The 27,249-nt window shown below is 38.1% G+C and overlaps 1 protein-coding gene across 1 annotated transcript; it reads left to right on the forward strand.

Moving 5' to 3' along the window:
- Positions 1-99: 99 nt before the first annotated feature.
- LOC149037253 (uncharacterized) lies at positions 100-14,611 on the forward strand. The gene is made up of 15 exons (XM_089187519.1): positions 100-193; positions 869-976; positions 1,447-1,522; positions 1,933-2,022; positions 5,242-5,308; positions 5,776-5,958; positions 6,656-6,973; positions 7,622-7,825; positions 8,267-8,425; positions 9,564-9,784; positions 10,406-10,737; positions 11,277-11,468; positions 11,910-12,065; positions 12,838-13,136; positions 13,859-14,611. Exons 2-15 carry the CDS (start codon positions 954-956, stop codon positions 14,089-14,091), a joined length of 2,553 nt encoding a protein of 850 aa, XP_089043645.1. The 5' UTR covers positions 100-193; positions 869-953; the 3' UTR covers positions 14,092-14,611.
- The last annotated feature ends 12,638 nt before the right edge of the window (positions 14,612-27,249 follow it).

Raw genomic sequence — 27,249 nt, forward strand, 5'->3', positions numbered from 1 at the left:
TTTTTTTATTTAAACTCATGAAAAAAACATTTACCTTCTCAGAGCTGAGCTTCTAGCACTTCTATCGTTTTCGCTTTTCTGTTAATTTTCCAGCCGCCAAAAATGCCGACGAAAGATGTTATAACATACTGAACACTAAAGCGGATGGATATGGTACATGTGATCCACTCAGAAATGTATCATGCGCTGCGAGGTACAAGACCAGAGTATTATGAAAAAAGATCTGATTTTAAATCTTTCTTAGGAATTAAGCCTTAAACGCTAACATCAGTACGCTCATTCTCTATACCATCCTCTATACGTTTCCTGAGGGGCTGACAAGGAGAATTCGTATAACAATCAAGACCTTCTTTAGTTGAGGATCTTTTATCTATTCTCATGACCTTAATGTTTGATTCAAGGTGATATTTTATGGATAAATCAGATGCTAATCACCCGAAGGGATCAAAGGTTTAAGGCCACAATCATTTATCTTTCTTATAACTGATCAGGGCAACCTGCGAAACAGTACCCACAAAATTTGTGTTTCAGGACGTTTATAAGGGCAGCTGTCCACTCAGGTTACTAAGTTTATGATTTTTTTAATAGCGACCAGAGACCGAAAGACTGAACATTCAGCAATATATACTATAAATGGTAATGGTTATAGAGATGAAGGAAACGAAATTACTGTATGTATCAAGAGCCTCCAAGGTATTCTGTACGCAAACGCTGCAAAATTCCTAATATCGACGTGCTTGTGTTTCTTTAAATTTTATCTGGAGGTAAAAAGAAATGGTTTTGAAGCAACCAGAGATATTTGAAAATGAAATACACATTTTGTAGACGTCAGATATCAGTTTTCCATTTCTTTTTTTCGTTTTATCAGAAACGTGTTATGCGGTCAACTGCAATGTGAAGACAGCAGAGATAAACCTGTTGTGGACTACGGATGGACTTACACTAAGATCAGTATGGATAATGGAAAACAATGCAGGTATTACTTTCACTCACTTTCCTGTTGCAGAAAAAAGCACTAGTAAGTAAACATGCTCTTAAAGATTAAACAACAATCAACTGATGTGTTTATACTAAGTTTAGAGATCTTGAACAGTGTTTTAAGGAAAAACCAGGCCGTAAGAATTATTAAGAGAAAGCACTGTATAATGCTACGGTGGTAAATTATCTATTAAAAAATATCAAAATTTTTCGTGGTTGGAGACACCACACCTATAGGGTGTAGGGCAAGGGTTTCAACTATGAACCTCCGCCGAAGTCTATTGTTTTGCGGTTCCCTTTGCCTCCTTCCACCTGATATTCTCGTTAGCGAGCTTTTCTTTCACACGGGGCTTCTAGGACCACTTTAGACGGTCTCTACCTCTCTACCCCTGAGGGTTCCATTCCAGGGCAGTACAGCACAGATTCCCATGAAAATTAACCAACCTGATGCGTTCTTTCTTCCCACAGTGCTGCAACCTTGAAGTCCATAGATGACATTGGTGAGGGAATGGTCAGAGAAGGGACAAAATGCGGAGATGATAAGGTACCACTATAAAACTTAGCCCTATCCGCTTGCAGAACGATCCACTCATTAATAATTTATCATTACAATATCACTTCGTTGTCGGGTAGAAAAAATGATGAGAAGATAGCGAATTACTAGTAGGGGAGCATTTTTTACTTTAACACTCAAATTCTGAAATTTTAAGAGACTAAATTGTTAGAAATGTTTGGCAGAAAATGTATAGAATGATTTTGAAACTGCAGATACTTGCGCGAGTTATCTTCTATGTGACACTTCAAGGGCCGTTTACGCCACAACTGAAATTTAAAAAAGAGGAATTTTTTATACGAAAGAATTACTGAAAAGAGATCTAACCTAGTAAATTAAACCTTGTTTTCCGAGTTTTGACGAGTCAATGACGGCAAGAACTTCAACACATTTTGTTGCAGATGTGTGTAGATAACCAGTGTCAGACGTTTGATTCTCTCAACTTCGGAAAGTGTCCAGTGATGAACAACAAGGAGTGCGGGGGAAGAGGGGTAAGTCTATGTTTTAGGGTGAGTTTTTCAAGTTCTTTGTTTGTAATTCATGTTGATCCCCTGACTCGTCAGAAGCAGTTTGACTGAGTAATTAGGGTGCTGAATTTGTAATTTGGTGTTCCCGTGTTCAAGCCTTTTATCCTGATACTCCCTTGATTTGTTCTCGTGTGATTAGGGTTCAATCTTTGGCTGCACTTTGAATATAGCCAACTGCTCTGCCCCTGCCAATTGGGATTTTATAAAACGCTTTGTTCATTCATATTGTTTGTTTGCATTTTGTTTGTATTGGCCCCTGAAAACCTCCATTGGGGGCGTGGTCAATAAAGTATCCATACATATAGATACAAATCATTAGCCACAATTGTCCCGATGTAATCATTCTTGTCTCCTTTTAATTTTTCTATCCGAGTGAGTAATTCTCTCAAAGGCATTTTTATTTGTATAAAGTTGTTCTCCAATTTTGTGACATTTTGGGTATTTGAGTAATCTTATTTGTATATCTTACACTTCCGCCCAAGTATAATCTATGGCGCAACCATGACTTTGGTATTCTATTGGCATCCCCAAAAGTGATAATCAGCAATATTTTGGAGGTTCTGCCCTCCTCGACTTTGTAATTTTCTCCCGTGTTCAATTCAATCTATTCCTAGTTTGAATATATTCAGAGAAAAACCTTCAACGTTTCTTTTTGGGTAGGCATTCAATTAGTGCTTTGTTTGAGTTAGTTAGTCCTTATTTAATATTTTAATATGCATTGTTATGCATTGATTGTAAAAATGTTTTTAAAGCTTTAGGATTGTGATAAGCTATTATAAGACGCCTGTTGAATACAACGAGAAAAGTTTTTGGAAGAAAGCGTACAAGTGCATGGGACATCCTCGAAATGTATTGGGGGTAGTGTTTTGGTAATGGTTCCGGCTTGACCTCAGGATTTCAGGGAAATCTGAGAAAACGTCATTGTAAGGACGAGGCATCGTGTGTTGATAAATTATATTTTTTTACTTATTAAAGTTAATTGATTACCGGATACCCAAATTACCGTTTAAGTTAGTCGCATGCAATGTTTTCATTTTTTTTCCGCCAACGTTTCTCGAATTTATGTATTTGTATAGAACCTCAGCTGCTCAATGAAAATTCCAATCTCCTCCGCCACTTTTGTAATGCTTTAAAAGATCTCGTCTCAGTTTGTTTAAAAAACGGATTGATGAATGCAGACGTGTAAATAATCTTTACTTTCTAATTATATCTACAACAAGCCACAGAAAACCTCGATATATAAACAACTTAGCTGGGCATCGCGATCTTTTTTTTTAACATTTTCTCGTTTACGCATCAACGAATATTTCTACAAACTGACACGAAGTTTCTTTTTTTAATTTATAAAGACACTTACCTGCTGACATTATAAAGGTTCACAATAAGAAGATGAAGAACGCTACGACAATTGAATTTGATAACACGAATTTAATCACCAGCTCTGATTTAATATTCATTGTTTGGTTCACTATCGGATTTGACAAAGCTTCTTCTTATCGGGGAGTAAAATCGAAGAGTTTATCGCACTAGCTATATTAAAGAACCCAAGATTAAATAACTCGAGGACTAACTAACTCGGTATAAAACATAGCGCTTCTCTGACTGTCTGCTTTACTGCTTGTCTTACTTCACTAATCTTCCAGCAGTACAGGAATGAGTTTTATGTTAAATTAAAGGACACTAATATTGGCGCTATTCCCCAAGGGAAGATGAAATTTGATGAATTGGTTTTCTTTAAACTTAGCACAATAACCAGTGTACCATACGATAAATAACAAACAACTAATGCTAACTGCACCCACAATGCACTGTACACTGCCTTCCTGTATCGCGCTATGTTCAGTGTATTTGTTTGGCTTGGCTGTTGCGGAACACGTTCTTGAGTTTGGGTGCTATGACTACGAAGACCCCGGAAAATCTTTGCGTGCGAAACCATTGAGATTGTCGGGGAAATTGTCGTATTGACACAGTCAAACCAAAAGGTTATAGTGTAGTCAAAAAGACTACTTAAAGTAGCGACTCCAGATATAACCCAAAAGGTGGCTATGATGATATAAATGCGCCTTAAAGTCACGACTTGTCTGTACATCAGTCTCAACAGCAAGGCGAGAAGTCTGTCCACGCTTATAGCTGTCATCGTCATTAAGGATACTGAGCATAAGATACAGCCAGTTAAATACCATGCAGAAAATGTGTATCGACAAATTCTCCATTTCTCACGAAGCGAGGACATCCAATGAGTAGCACTGAGGGGATGAATTAAAAGACCGACTAACAGATCGGTTGTTGCTAGACAACGATAGAACAGTTTAGAAGGTGGATGCAGGGAAGATTCCCTATGTAGGGTCACAAAAATGAGAAAATTCCCGAAAAATGCCGTGGAGGAGAAAAGAATGCTGAGTGCTGATAAAGAAGTTGAAAGTTGTTGTAACCTACCATACAATGGAGCAGATGCATTTGTCTGTGTTATACCTATTGTCAATTTATTGCCCCCACCATTTCGCCTTCAAAAGCGAGAAACATTTTTTCCTAACAATATCCTCCCATTTGCGATCACTTTAAAGTCACGTCCTTTATGAGATTTGCATAAAGACTTCCCGCCGAGTCAAGTGTCACAAACATGTTTATTTATTTTGTCTAAGTGGTGTCCCTAGGCTCCGTTTGATGGTTTATCTATCCAATAATTAAAGAATTAAGGCCTATCCCGATTATGCTACTAAAACTGGCATTTTATGCTCCTGGAAATTCCACTTTACGTAAAAAAAAAATGCTCAAATTATGCTCGATTCTCAAAATAATGTTACTTTGGTTTCAGAAAATTCTTTGTTTAATTTCAAGCAAAACGTAGAAACTCAGGCATCATGTGTGTATCAGCAACTGTTTAAAGTGAAAAGTGTTTAATTGTTTGTTAATAAAACTCCTGATAAAATCAAAACTTGTCCAATGATACAACAGACAATTAATGTTCGAAGTCGACCGTCGAAGTCCGACCGCGGACAGCGAACCGCCGAGGGAGCAAATCACTGAGTTAAACAGCAAGGATCGAATTGTACCAATCAGAGCTGTTGAAAAACAACTACTAACAAAGTAAAAGCCCTTTTTCTTACCCCAAGTGCTGTGTAGAAATACTTTTTTTTGCAGGATTTTCATGTCGTGTTTGATGTGCATTCATTATTTCTTCAGGTTTGCACAAACAAAAAGGTGTGTCATTGTGAGGGAGGATTTGATTCGAAGGACGGTTGTGCATCAGGTAAAAGGTTAAAACAGGTTTCGAATGACAAAATTGGAAAGTTTAAGTTGGGTTTTCCACTCATGATAAACAAAGTGTAATTTAATTATGTTTAATCTGTGTGCTGATAATACTAAACTGGAGAACTTAACCTTCTTGATGAGACATTCTGGTTTTTTTTTCGTTGATTTTGTTACTGATATTATCAGTCAGTTTGCCGTTTCAGAAGTAATTTATAATTCATGTGATAGATTCATTTCTCCTTCTGTTTTGCTGAATGAAGTATATTCCAAGGATTCCCGATGATAATAACAAGAGTATGTTTTTGTATTCCTCCAAATTTTCCACAATCGATAGTTTTTAAAAATACCTTGAAAGACGGCACAAAATAAAAAAAAATTGGTTGACAATTGTTTACTTTGTGCTAAGGTTTTGTTTATCACAGTCTCACTTGTAATGCTTGCATTTATTAAACTGTTTCATTCCAGCTCTGGTGCCTCGAGATGGAGCGTGGGGTGATTGGTCCTCATGCACTGTTTGTGACAAGCTCTGTGATGGTGGAAAGAGAAAAAGACATCGCTTCTGTGACAATCCATTTCCTCTACATGGAGGGGCTGACTGCTCTGAAAAACGACACGAGACAGAGGATTGCAATACCCAGAATTGTCCAAGTGAATTTAAATCTACTTTTAAAACTTTCTGTTGCTTCCTTTTTTCTGTACTTTGATTTAACTAGTCCTCTCATATACGAACTGCAAAAGAGCAATTACTCTGTGAGGCTAGAAAATATTCTTAAAACCTGTGTCGCAATTTTTTAGTGTGATTCTTGTTGCATTTTACAAGAGAAATGGAATAGTAAATTTTCTTACATAAAAAGTTAGTGCTACAAAGGGGAATGTGCCGAAATAGAAAGGGGAAATCACGGGAACAAGTTTGTTCAAGTGCAAATTTCTAATCCTTTTCACATGTATCGTATTATGCCTTTTCTAAAACAGAGAGTAAAAATGATCGGCTCAACAAGTTGTGAAAGATCCTGACCTTCTGGAGTTCAATTGGCTCATACTCTTCACTTTTTGCCTTTAGATTAAAAGAGATCTGACTTATTGGTGCCATTTACCGATTGTACTGGTACTTTTATGAAATCTGGAGTTTTGTCTCAATTAGTAAATAGATCAATAAAAGAACTTGGAAGATAAAATCTCGTCTTATAAGAGTCGTTCAGATAATTATTCTTTCATTAGCAGCGGTTACATCACCACCAACATCATCGCACGTCTCCTCCTGTTTTCATTCCAATGGAAAAATATAGCAAAAACTTTACCAGTAGCAAAATTATACTAATTGTAAATTTTTGTATTTGCTACTCAGAGGTGATATCATGCCGTCACCTACAACAAGTTGGCGAAGAAACGAATCACAACTATCCTGATGCCGTCTACAAGATTTACCCCACAGGTTCCCAGCCAATCATGGCATACTGTGATATGTCGCGTGACGGTGGAGGATGGATACTATTGGTTACCAGTCATACTAACAGCTGGACGGCACAGAATGTAAAATTACGAAACGCGAACTCTCCAAAGTTGACTGATGATTACTCCATCCTGCAGTATGCAGACAGTATTAAAGATAATATCAAAGTAGCTGGCTCTACGTTTGAATATCGATTAGAAGCTCAGAGCCGAGGTAATTCATTATACTCAAACCTTGTTCCCTTTCAAACGGGCAGGGCAGGGGTTGCTAACGAAGCGAGTTTCCGTAGCCGCAATAACAAAGAGTGGTCAACATGAAAGTCAGAAGTCGTGTTTTTTTTTTTAAAATCGCCAGGTAATTATTTCAATAAAAACATTGCAAGGGAATATGCTAACAAAGAGAAAACAATTGCACGAAATGCAATTGCTTGCTCTTTTTTTTATTAACCTTTTTTTTAAGTTAAACATTGAGGAACACAATTATTGTCGTGTTCACCAACATGGAGGATACTATATCGCCAAAATTTTCATAACTCACACTAAATTCTTTTCCGGTAGAGCACATCGCATTCTTGCTAAGTATAGTTAGATTTTTCCAAAAAGGGTAAAAGACTTAAACGAACTAAAAGGGGCTCCATCCGCCCCTTCCCATTTTCCCTTCATTTGTTGGTTACAAAGCCCATACGTCTGCAAATGTAAGGGCAAAATTCACATCACTTGACACCGTAGTGGCTCTTCGTACTCTTTTACAGTTAACGCGTTTATTTGTGTTTCGGTGGAGTTTTATGCACGAGGACACTTTGAGATGACCATTAAACAGAATGTGAATCTAAATCATGAAGAAAGATGCTTTATCTTTTAGGTCGCTGGGGAGGTATCTGGAAGGCGCCCAGAGTTTTTACGTTCACAGCTGACAACAACAAACAAACGGATATTGAGCTGGTCAAGAAGTTTGACAATTGGGAATATTCAGACTATGGTATTGAACAAAGAATGCCGTGGATTTCTGATGCCAAGTTAACTACATCCCAGGATGCTCAGCGACATTGGTGGGGGACAATAACAGGTGAATAGCCTTTACTATTATATAATAAACAAGCAATAAACTTCCCACGCACCCTTTAAAAAATACCGAAGGCGAAGAAAATAAAGTTTCTTTTATTTAATTTTGATTTTCGAGGTAATCATTGAAGTGACAAGGAAAGCCTGATGATCCTTCTACATGCAGTCTTCCTGTCAGTCGTCTAAGTTATTTTTTATGGCTTGAAAATTCTAATAACATTTATTTTACAATTTTTTTCGAAGGAAAACATTCCCACAGCCAATGTTTTTGTAACAAAGATTTTAACGAAAGTTTCCCATGTTTTACTTCGGGTAAAAATCACCTGAAGTGAAGTGCAGCGTTGGTCTTGAGGAAAAAGGAGCAGATAAAGTGTGTGCTTTCTCGTCGGATCCTTTCGAAACATTTATTTCGGATAATGATTTGATAGTTGATATATTTTTCTAGCGGACGATATGGAATACTACCCCGCTCCATGGATCAACGGTCACCTGCAGGAGCGTCGGCCATCATATGTCTGGTACTGGATGAGAGAGGGACCTCATGAAACTCCTAGCTCATGTAAAGAAGTATACTTCAGAGGGCTCCTGACAAACCCCGTGTCAAGTAAGTCTGGGTATGGTTTACCAGGCTGAGTTGTTTAATCCAATAACTCAAAATTATTGGAATAGTTCTTTGTTCAGTGTCAGAAGAAATGTTTGATTACATTGGTTGTGCTTTAATTTTCTCTTTAATCTTGCAAGCGCAAAAGGATTTTAATTTTTTAACCAACGACATTCACACATTTCACCTTTGGGGCCGCTTCTGGAGCTTATGTTTAGATTTTACTCTTCATAGCCCGGTTTTGGTATTTATATTTGCTCTGATCAGCTGTTGAGATTCTTTTCTGAGCGCCTGAGTGAATAGAAACAGTCGCCAGTTGATTGTGCGTCAAAGAAACGCTTTGGCTGAAAACACTTTGACTGATTGTAAAACAATTCAGGGAGAAATTCAGTGAAAGACTTTTTGTTTTACATCCTAATAAGCCGTGATTGTTTCATTCACCATGAAGAATAGGAAAACATTTTCACGACTAGATTTGTCCATGAAAGTGAATAAAGTAACTATCCATGTTAAAGTGATATAAATGTGTGCCTAGAATAAAATTGTATAAACGGTCCTTGTCTTGGTTGGTCGAGTACCAAGCCTTGAGATGTCGGGTGGGTCTCCTATAATGATTACCAGAGATAAAATACATCGCATTTTGAAGTAACACGGAGTGTCATATCCTTTTTCCATTGTTTTCAGGCAATTTTACATCTGGCAACCATTTTATGATTGCCAGATATAAAAATTTATTTTGTGAATAAAATTAATCTTAGAGCCCTGTTGTATTAACATGAGTAAGGCACGGCCACAATGGCGATGATGAGTTGAAACCACCTAAATTTGTCTTCGAGCTATGAGAAAGCCACAATAGTATTTTGGTCGAAAAATTTGATTTCGATAAAAATGTTTAACGCCACTAATTTTTGTCGGTTGCCTGCTAGTTAAGGTGCCCCCACGTCCAGCCTACATCCCTTATATCCCCTTTCAACGATTCTCCTCCAAGTTTCCCTAAGACAGCTTTTCTTTCGTCGTTCGTCGGGAGTCCGTCTTAAGGCGACCCTAGGCAGGGCTGAGGATGGCATTCGAAGCGCGTGGCTGATTAGTTTTCTCAGAGTTAAGTGTAACCGTGAATTTTGTTTGTTTGTTTCTTTTTCAGATGGATTTTTCGCGATCAAACCTCCTGGACAGCATGAAGTTAAAACGTATTGCGACTTTACGACTGAGGGAGGGCTCTGGACGCTACTCGTGACGAGTAAGACCCACGGCGGGTGGGACAAAGACAGCATCAAAGAAAGAAACTCAAACAAGCCTTCTTTACAAGATGACTATTCCATACTGGGGCTTGCAGACGCCATAAAGGACTTTGACAAAGCTCAGGTGAATCCATCGCAATGAGATGAGTTTGACTTCTTAGGGATCGAGGGGTGATTTTCGAGGACATGCTCAGTATATTTGTTGAAGGAAAATAAATGATAATGTTTCACTACAAATTGGTGCCCATACGAAATCATCCAACTGCTTTCCCCCTCGTGGGCCAATGTCGCTTTTGAATTGATATATGGATTTTAAAGACGTTGATATTTCCCATGGAGACCCGATCAAAGAACAATTGTAGAGTGATTGTTGCAAGTAACCCAGGATGCACTATAGAGCAATTTTCAAATATTTGTCGCAAGAAATCCATAATTGCTTTATGATTTGGCTTTATCAACTGAGTCAATAACACCAAATTATCTTGTTATACTCCCCAACAGATGCAGCTCCATCATTTCTCAAGAAATTTACCCCCTTTATTGATGACTGCTTTAGCTTTGCCCTAGTCACTCGCGTTTTCCGCCAAGTTGGTGCCCATACGAAATCATCCAACAGCTTTTACCCCCTTTATTCATGATTGCTTTAGCTTTGCCTTAGTCCCTCGCGTTTTCCGCCATATTTAGATCATGGAAATGCAATACTTTCTATTGACACTTACGTTTGTATTGCCTTGTCGTCAAGCAGGAATTCTTTCAATACCGAATTGAGGCAGACGGTAACAACCGCTGGGGAGGGATCTGGGAAGCACCGCGTGACTATACATTCCTATCCACGAGCGACAAACAAACCAAAGTAAAAATCGTAAAGAAATTCGACTCGTGGGATGAGAACAGCAACTTGGGAAAGCGCATGCCCAGACTGGGATTATCTAACGATCTTTTATTAAGCAGTGCAGCAACTGTGAATGACTCATCAGGGTCTTTGGCATATAACAGAGGCGCTAGCTCTGCCTCGTATCTGGAGCCAGAGAAGCCAAAACCGAATGTTGTTCGATACTGGATGAGAGAGGGTGCTAGGTGAACTTCAGATTTTGTTTTTACATCCAGATAGTCATTTGAAAATTATTTTGAGCAGCATATGTCGTAAGTTAAGGCGGTGGCCGTGGTATAAACGTACACTCTTTTTGCCAGTAATTCTAGCAATTTCACTTGACAAGGTGAAATTCGAATTTTTGACTTTATCAAGGACAGATATAAGTATCACGTCATATGCACTGTTCAGTATAAGAGTCATATTGGTAGATCTCTTCCTTACAAAGTTTTTCTTGTTGAAAAAGGCTTTTGCCATAAGATTAGATATTAATATGTAATTTCCCTAATTTCTCTGGAAGAATAGCAAACCATTGCTTTGTGAAACAAGTAGATCTTCAGCATTCACAGAAACGTCTCTATCTTGATGAAACACCAAATTACCGTGGGCGCAGATTTACCTTTGCAAACGATGACTTTCGTAAAACTTAATTGCCTTTGTGAAAGGTGCACGAGTTGTGCACCTTTAAGTTTTTCACCTTTGATTCTTTCACTTCTATAATTTAGACTCGTTCCTCTTTTAACAGGCTATCTTGTAACGATTTGAAATTACACGGAGTGAGAGCTGGTATCAAGTATGACGATAGTTTTCAACTGGTAAAAACCAGTGATACCCAGTACCTCCTGGTCTACTGTGATATGACAACAGCAAAAGGAGCTTTCACTCTTATTGTGACGAGTGCTAACAATAACTGGACTCGAGCACAGGTCCCTCACAGGTAGTAATGGATAACATTTGCCCCTCCTTAACCAATGAGATGAAAGGCTAAAGCCAAAAGTGACTTGGTCACGTGATGCGATAGAGTTCGTCGAAGGGCATATGGAAATGCTCTTCGATCGCAAAAAGTTGAAATAATAACAAGAAGACTGATAGTAATAATTATAAGATAATGTTGTTAATATTATTAATAATACTAATGACAAAAAAATGAAAATTATGATGATAATAGCAAGACATTTTTTGTTTAGTTTTCAAACTATTTACATAATAAATATTAACGATTGCGTTTTTATGCTGTGTCCAGTCCCAAAAAAAGATACGTTTTAAAATGTGTTTAGCCGGGTTTGTGTAAGGACGTTGCCCTATTGAGAAAGTAAAGTTATGTGAATAGTTATTAAAGCGATCACGGTTTTTTGATAAATATTTCTGTCATTTCTAGAAATGTCCTTCATCCAGGACTGAATCGAGACTACTCCATCCTAGACTTAGCAGACAGTATTAAAAGCCTGAACAACAATGGCACATTCCAGTACATGCTGGATGCTCATTCTAGACGCCACTGGGGAGGGATTTTTGAAGCTCCTACATCTTACAGGTAGGAAAACAGGAAAGAGAATGATGATTCTTACTCTAAGACAAAGGTCATAACTTTATTCCATCCGCAGTTTACAAGATCAGTGGTTACAGTAAACTAGCTAATAACTAAATGTAGCAAGAAACGAGGTGCGCGTTTGTAGATGCATAATTTGAATAAGGCTTTCTTTTCTCCCGATAAAATGAGGGTACGTCTTGAAAAATGGATGTTTTAAAATCGTTCTTTCTATTATTCGAAATAACTCATTTGTTGATAGCTTTACTCTACCATTGGTGGTGACTGTAAAACTTTAGTCAAATAATTTAAAATTCACATTACTTCACATCCAGGATGACCCAACGTATTCTACAGCAAGTTTACATATGATAGTCATGATTTTTAAGCTCTGTCACTCGCGACGGCTGCAGCAACATTCTGCTTGAAAAAAAGGTGCTGCATTAAACAAAATGATGTGTAGTGTACAATATACGAGTACTGTAAGCGGGATACATCTGGTTATTGTGGCTTATGATAGCGTCGTTGGACAGCCTTCAGGCGGAGTTACAAAGTGAAATCAACTGATTCATTTGTTCGGTTATTCATTAATCTGTTACGTGATTCGTAAAGAGCCTTTAGTGGTTTAATTAATTGATCTCTGAACTCACTTACTCGACCACTCACTCACGTGCCCGTAAGTACGCGAACGCTTGAACGCACTCATACACCCACCCACCCGCTCGCTCGCTCATTCACTTACACGCTGACTAGTTCGATTCTTCTGTGCTTATTGAAGCTTCATGGCATCGGATAATTCGCAAACCAACGTCGAATTAACGAGGAAATTTGACGATTGTAAGTTTTCCTGGTGGAAGTCGTTAAACAAGAGAATGCCGTGGTTTGACGCCAAAGGAACTGAGAAAAAGGCTCTGCTGACCACATCCAGCAGCACGACCTACTACCCGTCGGGTTCGATCATTTGGGGAGGCTCGGACCGGTATCCGTCCGATTGGATTGGGTATGGGGGAATGCAAAATCCAGGAGTGATCTGGTACTGGTTAAATGAGGATGATTGTGACGAGGAGAGAAAACCAGGTATAGACGTAAACGCAGGGAATTACCCTAAATTTAAATACAGCAAACTGGGCCAGTTCGGTATGAACAATCACCACTCCACACTGTTTCTACATTTTACAATTTTGTTTTGCTTATGTGGTTCTGCTTGGGTTCTTAGATCTCCCCAGCTGGCCCGAATAGCGAGGCGAATTTTTTCTTCTGTTGTTATAGGAAATGTCAGTTAGGTGTAGCAAGAGGCAATTTTACCCCAGTCACAGGTCGCATGAGGAATTTCAGCCCGCAATCGATAGCCAAGATTAACAAGGCGAGACCCTTTATAGCAAGTGGGGTTAAGTATTTCCTAATGGTGACAATGTAAGCCCGTTTACAGAGACCTTGGAACCAAAAACCGAGATCAAGACATCCGGGCTTTGCTTGCTCTCATAAAAAACACTAAGCAAATTTTTGAACGGAAACAACGTTGAATCTAGATCTTAAACACCGAGCCCGCGACGTGCAGGCGAGAAATTTTCCATACAAACACTTTAGCCTGATTAACGATATAAGTGAAGAGGATTGCGCCTTGCTAGTCTTAAGGTATTGGTAAGCCTTTTTTTATCTTTTTAGAGTCATGCGCTAATTACAAATGCAATAATAATCCTCGTGAAATAAGTTTTTGGATTTCTTAAGATCTTCATTTTTGTTTGAAAATTATTTCTTCTATCCAATTGTATTTGTTAAACATTTGTTTTGGCATTCAGTGGATGGCGGACTAACCGAGTGGGGTGAATGGGGAAACTGTGACAAATTGTGCGAGCCTGGTAAGCAGCGAAGGCACAGAACATGCACAAACCCCAAACGACGTTGTGGTGGAAAACTGTGTAATCCAAGCATTCAGAAAATGCATGAAAGAGACTGCATGTCTTGCCCTGGTAAGTTATTATACCTGATTATACCTGATAACGTATTGACCAAGCTAGGTACATTGAAGTGACTGTTTGATGTGCTTCTTTAGAGAGCGGAGTACGAAGTTACGGTGACTTCTGTGTGGCCCAAAATAAAGGAGGTTGTTCCCCTCCTGACGGCAGTTATCTCATCTTTACCAAAAGGGAAGGCACGGTTTGTAATGCAACCGATCAGATTTTTGTTCTCGACCAGGATGGAGTTATTTATCATAAGTGCAGCAAGAAGGTAGTTTGTCCACAAGGTAACAGTTTTGTTTTTTTTTTTTACTTTCTACACTGCATTTTGTTGTTTTTGGTAACATTTATGAACGGTATCTGAATTCTTATTGACTATTTTCGTTGTTTTTTTTTCTGTTTTTAAAGGGCTACAATTAACAGCAACATTTTAGCAGTGATACCCTAACATTTTCTCAGTTAATAATATACATGGAAAAATTTCTCAGTGCTGATTGGTTAAGATAAATGCAGTTTTCAGGTAATTCAGTGCAGTAGAGAGTTAATTCAGTGCAGAAGAGGGTTAATTCAGTGCAAAGAAATTAACAAATCAGACATTCTGATTGATCAATAATCAAAGAAATTCACAGATAGGCAATCAAATGCAAGCCTTGGATGTCGCAACAAAATTTGAAAATGCGAAAATTTGAAAATGTGAAAATTTGCGAGCGAAACAATGGCTGGCGTTTTAAGTAGGTTTTCTTTCGCCACCGCCACTGAGAAACAGCTCAAACAACGAAAATACTGTAAAAAGCACTGCTTCTTAGTTTTCGGTTTGGAAAAAGTGGTGTTGAGGGAATGGAATTGCCAAGGAAATCGAAAATTACGAGCAGACCTAGCTTAACATTTTGCTCGAGCGATCCAACACCGAAATTAGAAACAAACATGGTTAAACCTCGGAAACGACGATTCCATTTCATCGAAAGTGATTCGGACACGGACTGAAAAATTCCTTGAACTGTTTAGCCGGACTTTGAACTTTTTTGCGCCTTAAAGATGTGAAGATATCATTGCATATTATTCTTTTGATCGTACGTTGTTGTTTTGACCGAACGTACGGTTTAAATAAATAAATTTTGCACTTGATGCGCGCTCTTTGCTTATGCTTAATTTTGATAAGCTATCTCGAATTTTCCATGTATATTATTAACACGTAATCACATGATTTTTCTCGTGCAATTTGGAATAAACAAGCACTTGTTAATTTTTTAAGGACCACAAATTGCACTCGCCCCGCGGGCTCGTGCAATTTTGTTAGTCTTTATTCCAAATTGCACTCGAAATCATGTGATTACCTATATTAACACCAACATTCCGAAGGTGTTATTCCCCTTTCCAGGCTTGACCCATTAAAATTCTCCCTTTTCAGGAATAGATCACTTTGCTCGTGTACCAACATCTCTCGGGAATGAGATATTAAAATTTCCAGTGAAAAAATTCTTTTGTCGAAGATCGTTTGTCTCGATGGAAACTTCATGAAAAATTTGAACCCAGATTCGTAATTTCGTCACACACAATCCATTTTTTGAGACTCGAACTTTGTTTGTCGGTTTTTTCCCCCTTATTTTTGGCAGACAATAACCCTACCAATAGGAAGAAACTTATGTTAAAGGATAAATGCGATCTGAGCATTTCAAGGCATGTCAGGTATGTTGTAGATGCAAAGGCTGTTACCTAATGACATAATTTTTGCCTCATATTTATTCTAGTTCATACAATTCCTCTCGTGATAACTCATATGGAAACTTTTACCTCATATTTAAAGCTAATTCATACTATCCCTCTCGTGATAATTCACATGACAAATTTTGCCTCATATTTTAACCTAATTCATGCTATTCCTCTCGTGGTAATTCATAGAGACTATTTCTGCCTCATATTTTAACAAAATTCATATTATTCCATTCGTGCTAATTCTTTCTCTTCCAATGACACTATTTATCAACGCCTTGAGTCATCTGCTTTCCACTATATATCAGGAAGTTGCATGTTTCTCTTTAAAAACCTAAATAGCATTCCAAGCATTTTCATACCGACAACACCAAATTCTTTACGGGTCTTTTCCTACACAAGGCAAACCACCCTTGTGTTCATGACATACATATCTCGGAAAAATGACGTGACGAAATCGTCAAATCGGTTTTATTTATTGATATTCCAGTTAAAGTATATCTCTTTTCGTGGAGAATAATGGTTTACTCATGCATAGTTTTTTGGTCACTTTAGGTTGCCGACATACAATAACCTGAAGAATTTGAAGAACAATTTCTATGTTCATCCAAACGGTGGATGGCCTGGGGAGGGAGTGCACTTGGTGTACTGGCCAGGGTGTAGCGAAGAAAGATTGAAGCTCAACTTCTTTGAACTTCGTAAGACAAATTTCAGTGACCCCTGATGAAGGCACTAGAGTGTCGAAACGTTGGTCTATAAATTGTAACTTCCCTGTTACATTCATAAACATTTTTAAAGTAGAGTAGCATCAAATCATGTCTGATTGTCCACCTGGTTGCCTTGTGAACTTAAGTATATCTTATTTGCGAGAAAAATATTGTCAAACTGGTGTTATAAGGGTCAACCAGCTCGCGAACATCAGAGTCTGCATTGCTAAGTATCACTGTCATTTGTATTTCAATCACCGATGCAATGAATATAATGTGTTTCCATCGAGTTTGAGATTTCGATCTTCTGTGCGGAATGCTAAGGGATACGAGTTTTCACTCCTGATAAAGGCACCAGACAGGACTTTCGATGCTTTGGTTGGATCTATGAATTGTAACTTCTCGGTTACATTCATTAAATCTTTAAACCAGAGTAGCATCACACCATGTCGATAGATATGAAAAACAATTTTACCGAACTTACGACGCTAAGATTGGAAGAAAGAGAAAATTGGATACGTTGAAGGGCGCTTTTAATATGAGTGTCGCCAAACCAAAAACATCACAATATGCAATTAGAATAAAGGAGAATAGAGCAAGGAGCCAATAGGAACGCACCAAGTGAATACACGAGAAGGACCAAAAGTGCAAGAAAGAACACGTGACTGTGTGGATTGCAGTTTTACACTAGCCGCGGATAGCACTGACGTCCGAAAAATTCTGATAAGTGTTCGTTTTTCATTTTTCTTGCAGGTGTACCAACTGCCTGAATTCCAGTGCGGAGAAATATTTATTCGCCTACTTATATTATCATGCTTATATCATACCAATAGCTGTGAAAGCTGCGGCAAACTTGAAGATAGATAATAAAGGCTTAAGTTGCATTGTTTGCTGTATGAATATTGATTTTGCTGAAAGCAAAAAAATGTTACAGCAAGTCATACCTACTCTTAATAGGCCATTGTGGTTCATTTTGAGAGAGCTGAAAAACGACTGCGCCTTTGTCTTCTGGTGCGGTAGGAAACTGGGAATGACAACACAAAGCCATAGAAACGTTGCATGAGATGGCGGAACGCTCAGTTGAAGTATTAGCGAAGGGGTGGGTAAAAATTGTTACGCTGGGCACTTTCTCTAAACGTCTGTCGATAATCGTTGTATAACAAATCTTTTGCACACTCCACTTATACTCATGCACACATCAATCGAAGTTTTATCTCGAGCAGATTTTGCGCCGTGAAAATGAAAAAGATATTTACAGCAATAAGGTCCAAAACATTTCATTTGAAATGGCCTTTCCAGAGAAAATAAATCCAATTATAGGAACCCAACTTTTTTTTTGAAAAAATCTTGAATGAAAAATAGAACCTTAATTTGCCATCATATTTGGAGAGAAAAGTAATTTTTACGTCTCTTACACTGACACCAACGGAGAAAAGGTGGGAAGTCGGTTAGGAAGTAAATGAAGCAGTGGGTTGGTTTCACTTTGGTATTCACAGATAGCAGATCATTCTTAGAGAAGTCATAAAACTGTCATATAAGAAAGAAATCATCACCTGAACAGAAAATAAGTTTGATGCTTTGTGAAAAGTATAAAGCCACTAACTACAGGGGAAGCAGAACTGAAAGCAGCAGAAGCAAAAACAGCATGTTATCAACACCTACAAATTAAAAAAAAAAATCATAATTAAAATGGAGTAGATTTATCACGTTCTACACAAGTATACTGATATCCTTGAAACTTAAGTTATTCTTGTGGATATACATAAAAAAAATTATACCTTCGTTAAATTTGTACTAGATCAAAACGCCGGTTTCACCCACCTCCTCATTTTAAATCCTCTACACTTCGCGTGAAATATCAACACGACCATGTTTTTGTTCCGCTTGTTGCTTGAAGTTGACCAAACCGAAAAAAATTAAAAATAAAAAAAAAAAAAAGAAAACTACATAGCGACGCATCGCACACAACCAAAAATCCATGAAAAACAACAGGGAGCGCTGTCCAATACTCCCGAATCCGCACGGGTTGTGGCCTCCTTTTTTTGTTTCGTTCCGCGAGTTACGGAGTGTTGTTCAAAAAATAATGGAAGAATTAAGAAAGTGTAATTGTTCGCTACCTGTTCTTTAAGAACGACTGGCCAACGTATTATTGAATTTGTAAAGATTTTTGAGGGAAAAGGATTCCTTTCAGCTTTGCAACACGTCACGAACACTTGGAAACATAAGAGCTTACTTTAACATTTCTAGCTCCACAATACCTATGTGTGCATCAATCGCCATTCCTTCCATTGGTGTTAGATACAGTGGTGACTCAACAAAGCATATGTAGTCGCAGAGCTTTAATTTTTGTATGTTGTAATACTGGTGACAAAGTTATTCCCTTTTGCGATTTTTAATTACCTATGGCAAGAAAGATTAAGGAAGGACTCGTAGACTAGAATATTTCAATAAAATGCTAACATGTACTCCAAAATGTCAGCTGGCAATAGTGAGGCAAAACTTCGCGTGGCATGAAACGAAGTTTCCACTTAAAGCGCATGATTCAATCTGACAGCACCCCATACTTCTGCAATACGTCGGCCCTGCAACTTGTCAGCGTACTTTCACTAGAATTCAACTTCGTCAAAATCACTTATTTTCCATTTTGCGTTCGCTTTTTGTGTCAGGCGTTCGTTGTATCAAGACTTGTTGTGTTTTTGTAATCGCAAGGCGCGAGGACAATTAAGGATTAATTTGATGTGTATTTGCAACGTTTTCCCAAAATTGCAAGAGTCGATTACCAAAAGTGCCCCCGTTATAAAGAAACAATGCCCCATGTCTCGGCCAATCAGCGTTGAGTAAATCTGCCCCACTTTTGACATCTCACAGCGAGCGAGTGAGATGTCGAGTTGAACACGAGAAGAGAAATTTCATATCTACATTAATTCTTAATTTACTTTTCGTCAGTTGAAACTGAAAGGAATAAATTCGCCAATGACGTTTTTCTCTTTGTACTTCTTGATCTCATTGACTCAGAAGTCTTAAATGCATATCGCTCAAACTAATCAATGGATTATGGCTTTCCAACCACACTGTCTGTTTAAATGGTCAAAATTCAATTCAATTACTTATTGAAAGCAAACAGTTATCACAGGTAATAAGGTTGGTAATTTCAAGTTATTGCAACTCCTTTGTATTTGAACCTTTTAACTCCCAAGATCTCATAAGTAAATCTCCCTACTGTCTGCCATAAAATATTTATGATATCAGTTGGGAGAATTTGGGCTTGTAGTCCCCTAATTGAGTTTTGTTCTTTATTCTCCTCACTTGTCTGCTTGATTCTGTGTTGATATTGTAAGGAGAAATTCTGTCTTGGTCACTCATGAGAGTTAAAGGGTTTAGCCAAAAGTATTGATTGGCCTTAGAGAATCAAAACACCTATTCCTCACCTAACTATAAAACTTGATTTCCCAATTTTAACTATATTAACTAACTGGAACCATATTTTATTCAGGTGCAATTTTTTTTGTAGGCAGCACGGAAAGACAACGTTCAGTTTAACTCATCTTCATTATTAGAGTACAGCTGTATTTAGAGCCATCATGTGTAAACAGATTAAGGAAGTTCTACTCTTGTGTAAATAAGAGAGCATCTTTCTCTGCCATTTCTGTTTGTTGTCATCTGAGTGCAACATGCTGGTTGACTGAAACAACTTTCTTTCTTTTAATTAGTCGCATTGCTATCAAGGAAAATGCAGCGAAATTCACGAAACTCAGTGCAAGGATTTGTGGGGAGCCAGTACGTTGAAATGATTGTTTTTATTATTGCACCGCTACGCCATTTTACCATTTATATGTTTTACCATTTTACCATCATTCTACCATTTAAATGCGCAAGATGTGCCACGGCACTAAGTACACCGTAGAACAGGGAAAAACTGTGGACGGAAAGTGGAGTAAAAAAATGGCCGCACAGAACAAACGAAAGTGACCCTTTTTTTCGCCTTTTAGGCTAGAATTTTGATTAAACAACTTTTCAGGTAGTCATTTACCTCAAGTTTTTTTAATTTTAACTCATGACAAGGATATGTACCTTCTCAGATCTGAGCTTCTGACACTTCTATCGTTTTTGCTCTTCCGTTAATTTTTCATCCGCCAAAAATGCCAACAAAGGATGTTCTGACAAACTGAACACTGAAGCAGCTGGATATGGTACATGTGATCAGTTTAGAAATGTATCATGTGCTGCGAGGTACAAGACCAAGGTATCATGAAAAGAGATCGAATCAGCACGCATTTTTTTCTATACCATTCTCTATACGTTTCCAAAGGGGCTGGCATCATAAAGGCGCACAATAACAAGATGAAGAACGCTTAGGCAATTGAATTTGATTACACAAATTCGCCAGCTATGATTTAATATTCATTAGTTGGTTAACCTGAATTGAAAGTTGTTGTAACCCACCATTTAATGTAGGGGAACATACCACATCTTCAAATGCTTTTGTCTATGTGACACCTATTGTCAAATTTGTTGTAGCCATTATCTTGCCTTAGGAGAGCAGAAGTTTCCTTCTCTTTGAAGTTCAACTGTATAAAATGCGAGATATATTTTTACTAACGATATCTTCCCATTTGCGTTCACTTTAAAGTCACGCCCTTAAGAGATTTGCATTAAAACTTCCCGTGGAAGTTATTTTCTACGAACCGAGTCAGGTGTCACGAACATGTAAATTTTTTATTTTTTTTTTGTCTAATTGGTGTTCTTAGGTCACTTTTGATGGTCCCTCCGTCCAGTAGTGGGAAGAAACAACTGACTTTCTTTTCTTTAAGGCACAAGAAGAGCTGCAATGCTGTACCTTTCTGTCACCCACCATAACCCTTTGCATTTCCTTAATTATATTTTGAAAGAAACGGAAAGCAGAATGATGGCACAGAAAGCAGTTCCATATCTCGGAAATTTCCTTTCAAGTAAAGTCTAAACTAAAGCGGACGTTTAATAACAAATAAAAGACATGCTGTCTACCAGAAATTGTCATCTAATCAGTAACGATTGATTTTCTTAAGTGGTAACATTAAGAAATGTCATTGGCATGATTTTCGTAATGATTATCAGCAGCAGGTTTTTAACAAAACAATGCTGTAAAACAAAATTTTATCACTCTAATCAGTCACGATTGATTTTTCTTTTGAATTACGATTAGGAGTGTGGCATTGATTTCCAAATGTTATCAGCAGCAGTAACCTAACCAAACAATGTTTTTCAGAGTTGCATTCGATTTTTTAAGTGTAATTTTCTGAAAATAGAATGCAAACAAGAATTAATTCATGTAGAAACAGAAGACATGTACTTTTACTATTTGGACATGAGAGGCGATAGAAAAACTTTCTTGAATCACTTTTGAATAATGATCAAAGCCGTGTCACTGAACACGGCAGGTGACTATGATATTCAGCATGAAAGCAAACTTAAGCGTCAAATCAATCATCAAATTATACTGAAAATGACTGAAATGAAACATTTCTTCTTTTCTTCTATTATTTGTTTTGAGTTGTAGAGATAAAGATTTTGTAACAAGACGAAAAACATCTTTCTCTATTTCTTACCGAGCTCAAAACTTACCATCTCTCTTATTCCTCTAACAAACATGATGCTATTGACATTGCTGATCCTAGCGGTATGCAGGACGCGTCTCATATGGTCTTTGTAGTAGACCTCACTCACCGTATGATCTCTGTGCCTCAGTGGTATCTTATCCTTACTCCTGTTTTGGAATACCTCGTTATTAAGATGATTCACGCAGTTGAACAATTACTTTTGTGACATGTGTTTTGCTCACATTGAGAATCTAATAAGTTCGACCGTGTAGGTGCCTACCGGGCATGCTTAAAAAAAGCATCAGTGGTAATTTAGATTTTGAGACCACTTCCTCTTTAAATATCTACTTAAGCGACATGCTTTTCCACTTCCAAGGCACACGTGAATAGGATACCAAAGATTTAGCTACTGTATCAGGGAAATTCAACTCTATAATCGCCTCTGTTCTCTCAGTCTTGTACCCAGTTAGTAGACTAGCGTAAGGTTACGCAAACGACTAAGTAGAGAACGTGAAATTTTACGAAGTCTTTCTTAAAACTGGGAATTGTAACCTTAACTATTTGCTTAAAGGATGGAAATTCCAGCAATTTCGCATCGCCTCTATTCAAAACCGCTTATCAAGTAGGCTGAAAGGCAGAGGTTTCTTATGAAACGTTTACTTTGTAAATCCTTCCCAAAGTTGACTTCTTTGCCACGTGAGAGAGAAAACGGCCTCCGTTCATATCAACTGTATGGATATTACTATTGTGATTTTTTAAATTGCTGCTAACTTGGTACGCAAAATTTTTGTTGGCTCTATAGATCGATGTGGGAGTTTTATTCCCAGTTAATGGGAATCAAAATAAAGCGAACAAACGCACAAACACAAACGCGCACACAAGAAATTTAATCAAGTGCACGTATTTAACGCACGCTAACGCTTGAACACACGCATCACCCACCCACCCGCTCGCTCGCTCATTCACTCACGCGCTGACTAATTGTTCAATTCGTCTATGCTTTTTGAAACTTCATGGCACTGGATATTTCGCAAAACAACGTCAACTTAACGAGGAAATTTTCCTTGTGGAACTAGCTCGTTAAACAAGAGAATGTCGTGGAAATAAGACAAAGCTCCGCTGACCACATCCTGCAGCACGACCTACTACCCGTCCGGTTAGATCATTTGGGAGGGCCCGGATCGGTATCCGTCCGATTGGATTTCGACTAAGGGGATAAAAAATCCAGGGGTGATCTGGTACTGGTTAAACAAGGATGATTGTGACTAGCAGAGAAAACTAGGTATTGATATGAACGCAGGGGATTTCCCTACATTTAAGTACAACAAACTGGGCCACTTCGGTATAAATAATCACTACTCAACATTGTTTCTATATTTTACAATTTTATTTTGCTTATGTGGTTCTACTTGGGTTCTTAAATCTCCTCTTTTGTGACCGATAGCTTATTCATAAGACCTGCTCACCAGCTGGCATCAATAGCGAGGCGAATTTTGTCTTCTGTTGTTATGGGAAATGTCAGTTAAGTGTTGCGAGTGGCGTTTTGACTTCGGTCACAGTTCAAATTAGGAATTTCAACCAGTGATCGGTAGCCAAGATAAACAAGGCGAGACCTTCCATAGCAAGCGGGGTGAAGTGTTTTCTAATGGTGACATTATAGACCCGTTTACCGAGACCTTAGAAGCAAAAGCCGAGATCACGACATCCGGGCTTGGCTCGCTCTCATAAAAAAATGTTGAATCTATATCTTTAAAACCGAGCCTGCGACATAAAGGCGAGAAATATTCAATACAAACACTCCAGCCTGATTAACGAGATAAGCAAAGAGGATTACGCCTAGCTAGTCTTAAGGTATTGGTAAACCTCTTTTATCTCTTATAGTCATGGAAATCGTAAGATCTTGATTTTTGTTAGAAAATTATTTCTTCTATTCCTTTGTATTTGTTAAACATTTGTTTTGGTATTCAGTGGATGGCGGACTAACCGAGTGGGGTGAATGGGGAAACTGTGACAAATTATGCGAGCCTGGTAAGCAGCGAAGGTACAAAACATGTACAAACCCCAAACGACGTTGTGACGGAAAACTGTGTGATCCAAGCATTCAAACAGTGCATGAAAGAGACTGTATGTTTTGCCCTGTTAAGTGAGTTTCTGACAAGGAAAATGACGTATCATCAATTTTAATTTGGTTGGTTTATGTACAACATGAGTCCTCCATGTCAATGTGGTAATTATTTTACATTGTACTGACCTTGGTATCATGCAATAACCAGCGAAGTTCTATTGCTCGTAATGAAGAGCCGTGGTAATGTTGCACCTGATTGGTGCAATGTCTAATGAACGACAGAATGATCCTCACAATTGAACTTCAATTACAAAAACTGAAACGAAAGAAATGAGAAAAAAATCCGGGCTTACACGGTTTTCAAATGCGGCATCCCATAGTTTAGTTGGGCGGTACTACTGAGCTACGTAGCCTTGTGCTGAAAGCGAGGCCAATTTTTAGGTCAGTTTATCGTATTTTGCTCCCTATGAGGAGCAAAATGCGATAAAGATGAAGAACAGTTCTACCGAACTTACGACATCTCATTTATTCACGGCTCCGTTATGTTTGTTAAATTTGATTAGAAGGATAAAGCCCCCATTGATCATGTCGATTTTTCTTGAAACATGTAGGCCAAAAAATGATACGTCGTAAAAATTAGGTGGTTTTACTTCATTCTATTTCATTTGCATGGTTTCGACATCACGCCCTATATTGTTCACACTATTGTGGTATTTTTAGATAGCGTATTGACCAAATTACATTGAAGTGACTGTTTGACGCGCTTCTTTAGACGAAGCTACGGCGACTTCTGTGTGGCACCTAACAAAGGAGGTTGTTCCCCTCCTAACGGCAGTTACCTCATCTTCACCAAAAGGGAAGGCACGGCTTGTATGCAACCGATTAGATTTTTCTTCTCACCCAAGATGGAGTTCTTCATCACAAGTGCACCAAGAAAGAAGTTTGTCCACAGAGTAACAGTTTTCTTGTTTTACTTTGTATCCTACGTTTTGTTGTTTCTGGTATTATTTATGAACAGTATCTGAATTCTTATTGACTATTTTCGTTGTCAAAATTTTAGCAGTGATGCTCTTACATTTTCACAGTTAACACCAACATCCCTGAGGTGTTATTCCCCTTCCAGGCTTGACCCATGAAGATTCTCCTTTCTCGGGAATAGATCGCTTTGCGCGTGTACCAACATTTTTAGGGAGAGAAAACACTAAAATTTCAAGTGAAAAAAAATCGTTCGTCTCGATTTACTCTTCTTGAAAATTTTTAACCCATAATCGTAAGTTCGGCAGACACAATCCGTTTTTTGCGACTCGAACTTTGTTTGTGTGGTTTTTTTCCTCTTATTTTTATTAGACAATAACCCCACCACGGGAAAGAAACTTATGTTAAAAGATGAATGCCATCTGAGCATTTCAAGGCATGTCAGGTATGTTGTAAATGTAAAAGCTGCAACATAATGACAATTTATGCCTCACATTTTAACCTAATTTACACCATTCCTTTCGTCTAATGCTTTCTCCTCCGCTTCGAGTCATCTGCTTTCCAATATGTATTAGGAAGTTGCACGTTTCTCTTTAAAAACCTATACAGCATTCTATGCATTTTCATACCAACAACACCCAATTCTTTACGGGTCTTTTCCTACAGAAGGCAAAACACCTTTGTGTTCATGACTTCCTTTGTGTAGTTAATATCTCGGAAAAATGATGTGATGAAATCGTCAAATTGGTTTTATTTATTCCTATTCCAGTTAAAGTACGTCCCTTTCTGTGGAGAATAATGGTTTTCTCATACACAGAGTTTTGGTCACTTTAGGTTGCCAACAAACAATAACCTAAAGAATTTAAAGAACAATTTCTGTGTTCATCCATATGGTGGAAGGCCGAGGGAGGGATTGCAGTTGGTGTACTGGCCAGGGTGTGACAAATTTCAGTGACCTCTGATGAAGGTACTAGAAAGGAGTGTCGAAACGTTGGTTTGTGAATTGCAAATTCTCGGTTACATTCATTAAATCTTTGAGCAGAGTAGCATCAAATCATGTCCGATTGTCCACTTGGTTACCTTGTAAACTTTTACATATCTTATTTGCGAGAAAATATAGTCAAAGTGGTTTTGCAAGGGTCAACCGGCTCACGAACATCGCTAAGTATCGCTTTCATTTGTATTTCCATCACCCAAAGCAAAGAAAACAATGTGCTTACAATGAGTTTGAGATTTCGGCCTCTTTTGTGGAGTGCTCAGAGATACAGTCTTTCACCCCTGATTAAGGCACCAGACAGGAGTGTCGAAATGTTTGTTTCTTTGAATTTTAATTCTTGGTTAGAGTCATTAGTACAGAGTAGTATCAAACCATGTCAATTTTCAGTGAGTTGTTTGTTTCCCGTGGGGGAATAAATATGATAGAAACGAAGAAAACTTTTACCGAATGATACTGAGATTGGAAGAAAGAGAAAATGGGGTACGTTTCAAGAGCGCTTTTAATTTAAGAGTCGCCAATCCAAAGTCATTACGATATGTAATCAGAACAAAGGAGAATAGGAGGGAGCCAATGGAAACGCGCTAAATAAATACACAGGAAGGGGCCTACAGTGCAAGAGAGTGCTGATGACTGAGTGTGAATTGCAGTTTTACATCAGCCGTGGATAGTGCTGGCAACCGAAAAATTCTGATTAATGTTTATTTTCATTTTTCCTTGCAGGTGCATCAACTGCCTGAATCCCAGTCTGGAGAAATATTTATTCGCGTAGTTATATTAGCATAGTGATATTATTCCAATTGCTATGGAAGCTGTGGCAGACTTGAGAGTAGATAATAAAGGCCCAAGTTGCAATGTTGCCTTCTGAATATTGATTTTGCTGAAAGCAAAAAAATGTTAGTGCAAGTCCCACCTACTATTAATAAGCCACTGTGGTGTATTTTGAGAGAGCTGAAAAACGACTGCACTTTCGTGTTCTGGTGTAGCAGGAAATTGGAAATGACAAAACGAAACCATAGCAACGCTGCGTGAGATGGTAGAATGTTCAGTTGAAGTATTAGACAGCGCGAAGGAGCGGGTAAAAAGTGTTACGCCCGAAACTTTCTTTAAAGGCTTGTTGATAATCGTTGTATAACAAATCTTTTGCACATTCCACTTACACTCATGCACACACCAATCAAAGGTTTATCTCGAACATAAATGAA

This window comes from Pocillopora damicornis, chromosome 11 (assembly GCF_964200805.1).
Source record: "Pocillopora damicornis chromosome 11, jaPocDami1.2, whole genome shotgun sequence".
Lineage (NCBI taxonomy): Eukaryota > Metazoa > Cnidaria > Anthozoa > Scleractinia > Pocilloporidae > Pocillopora > Pocillopora damicornis.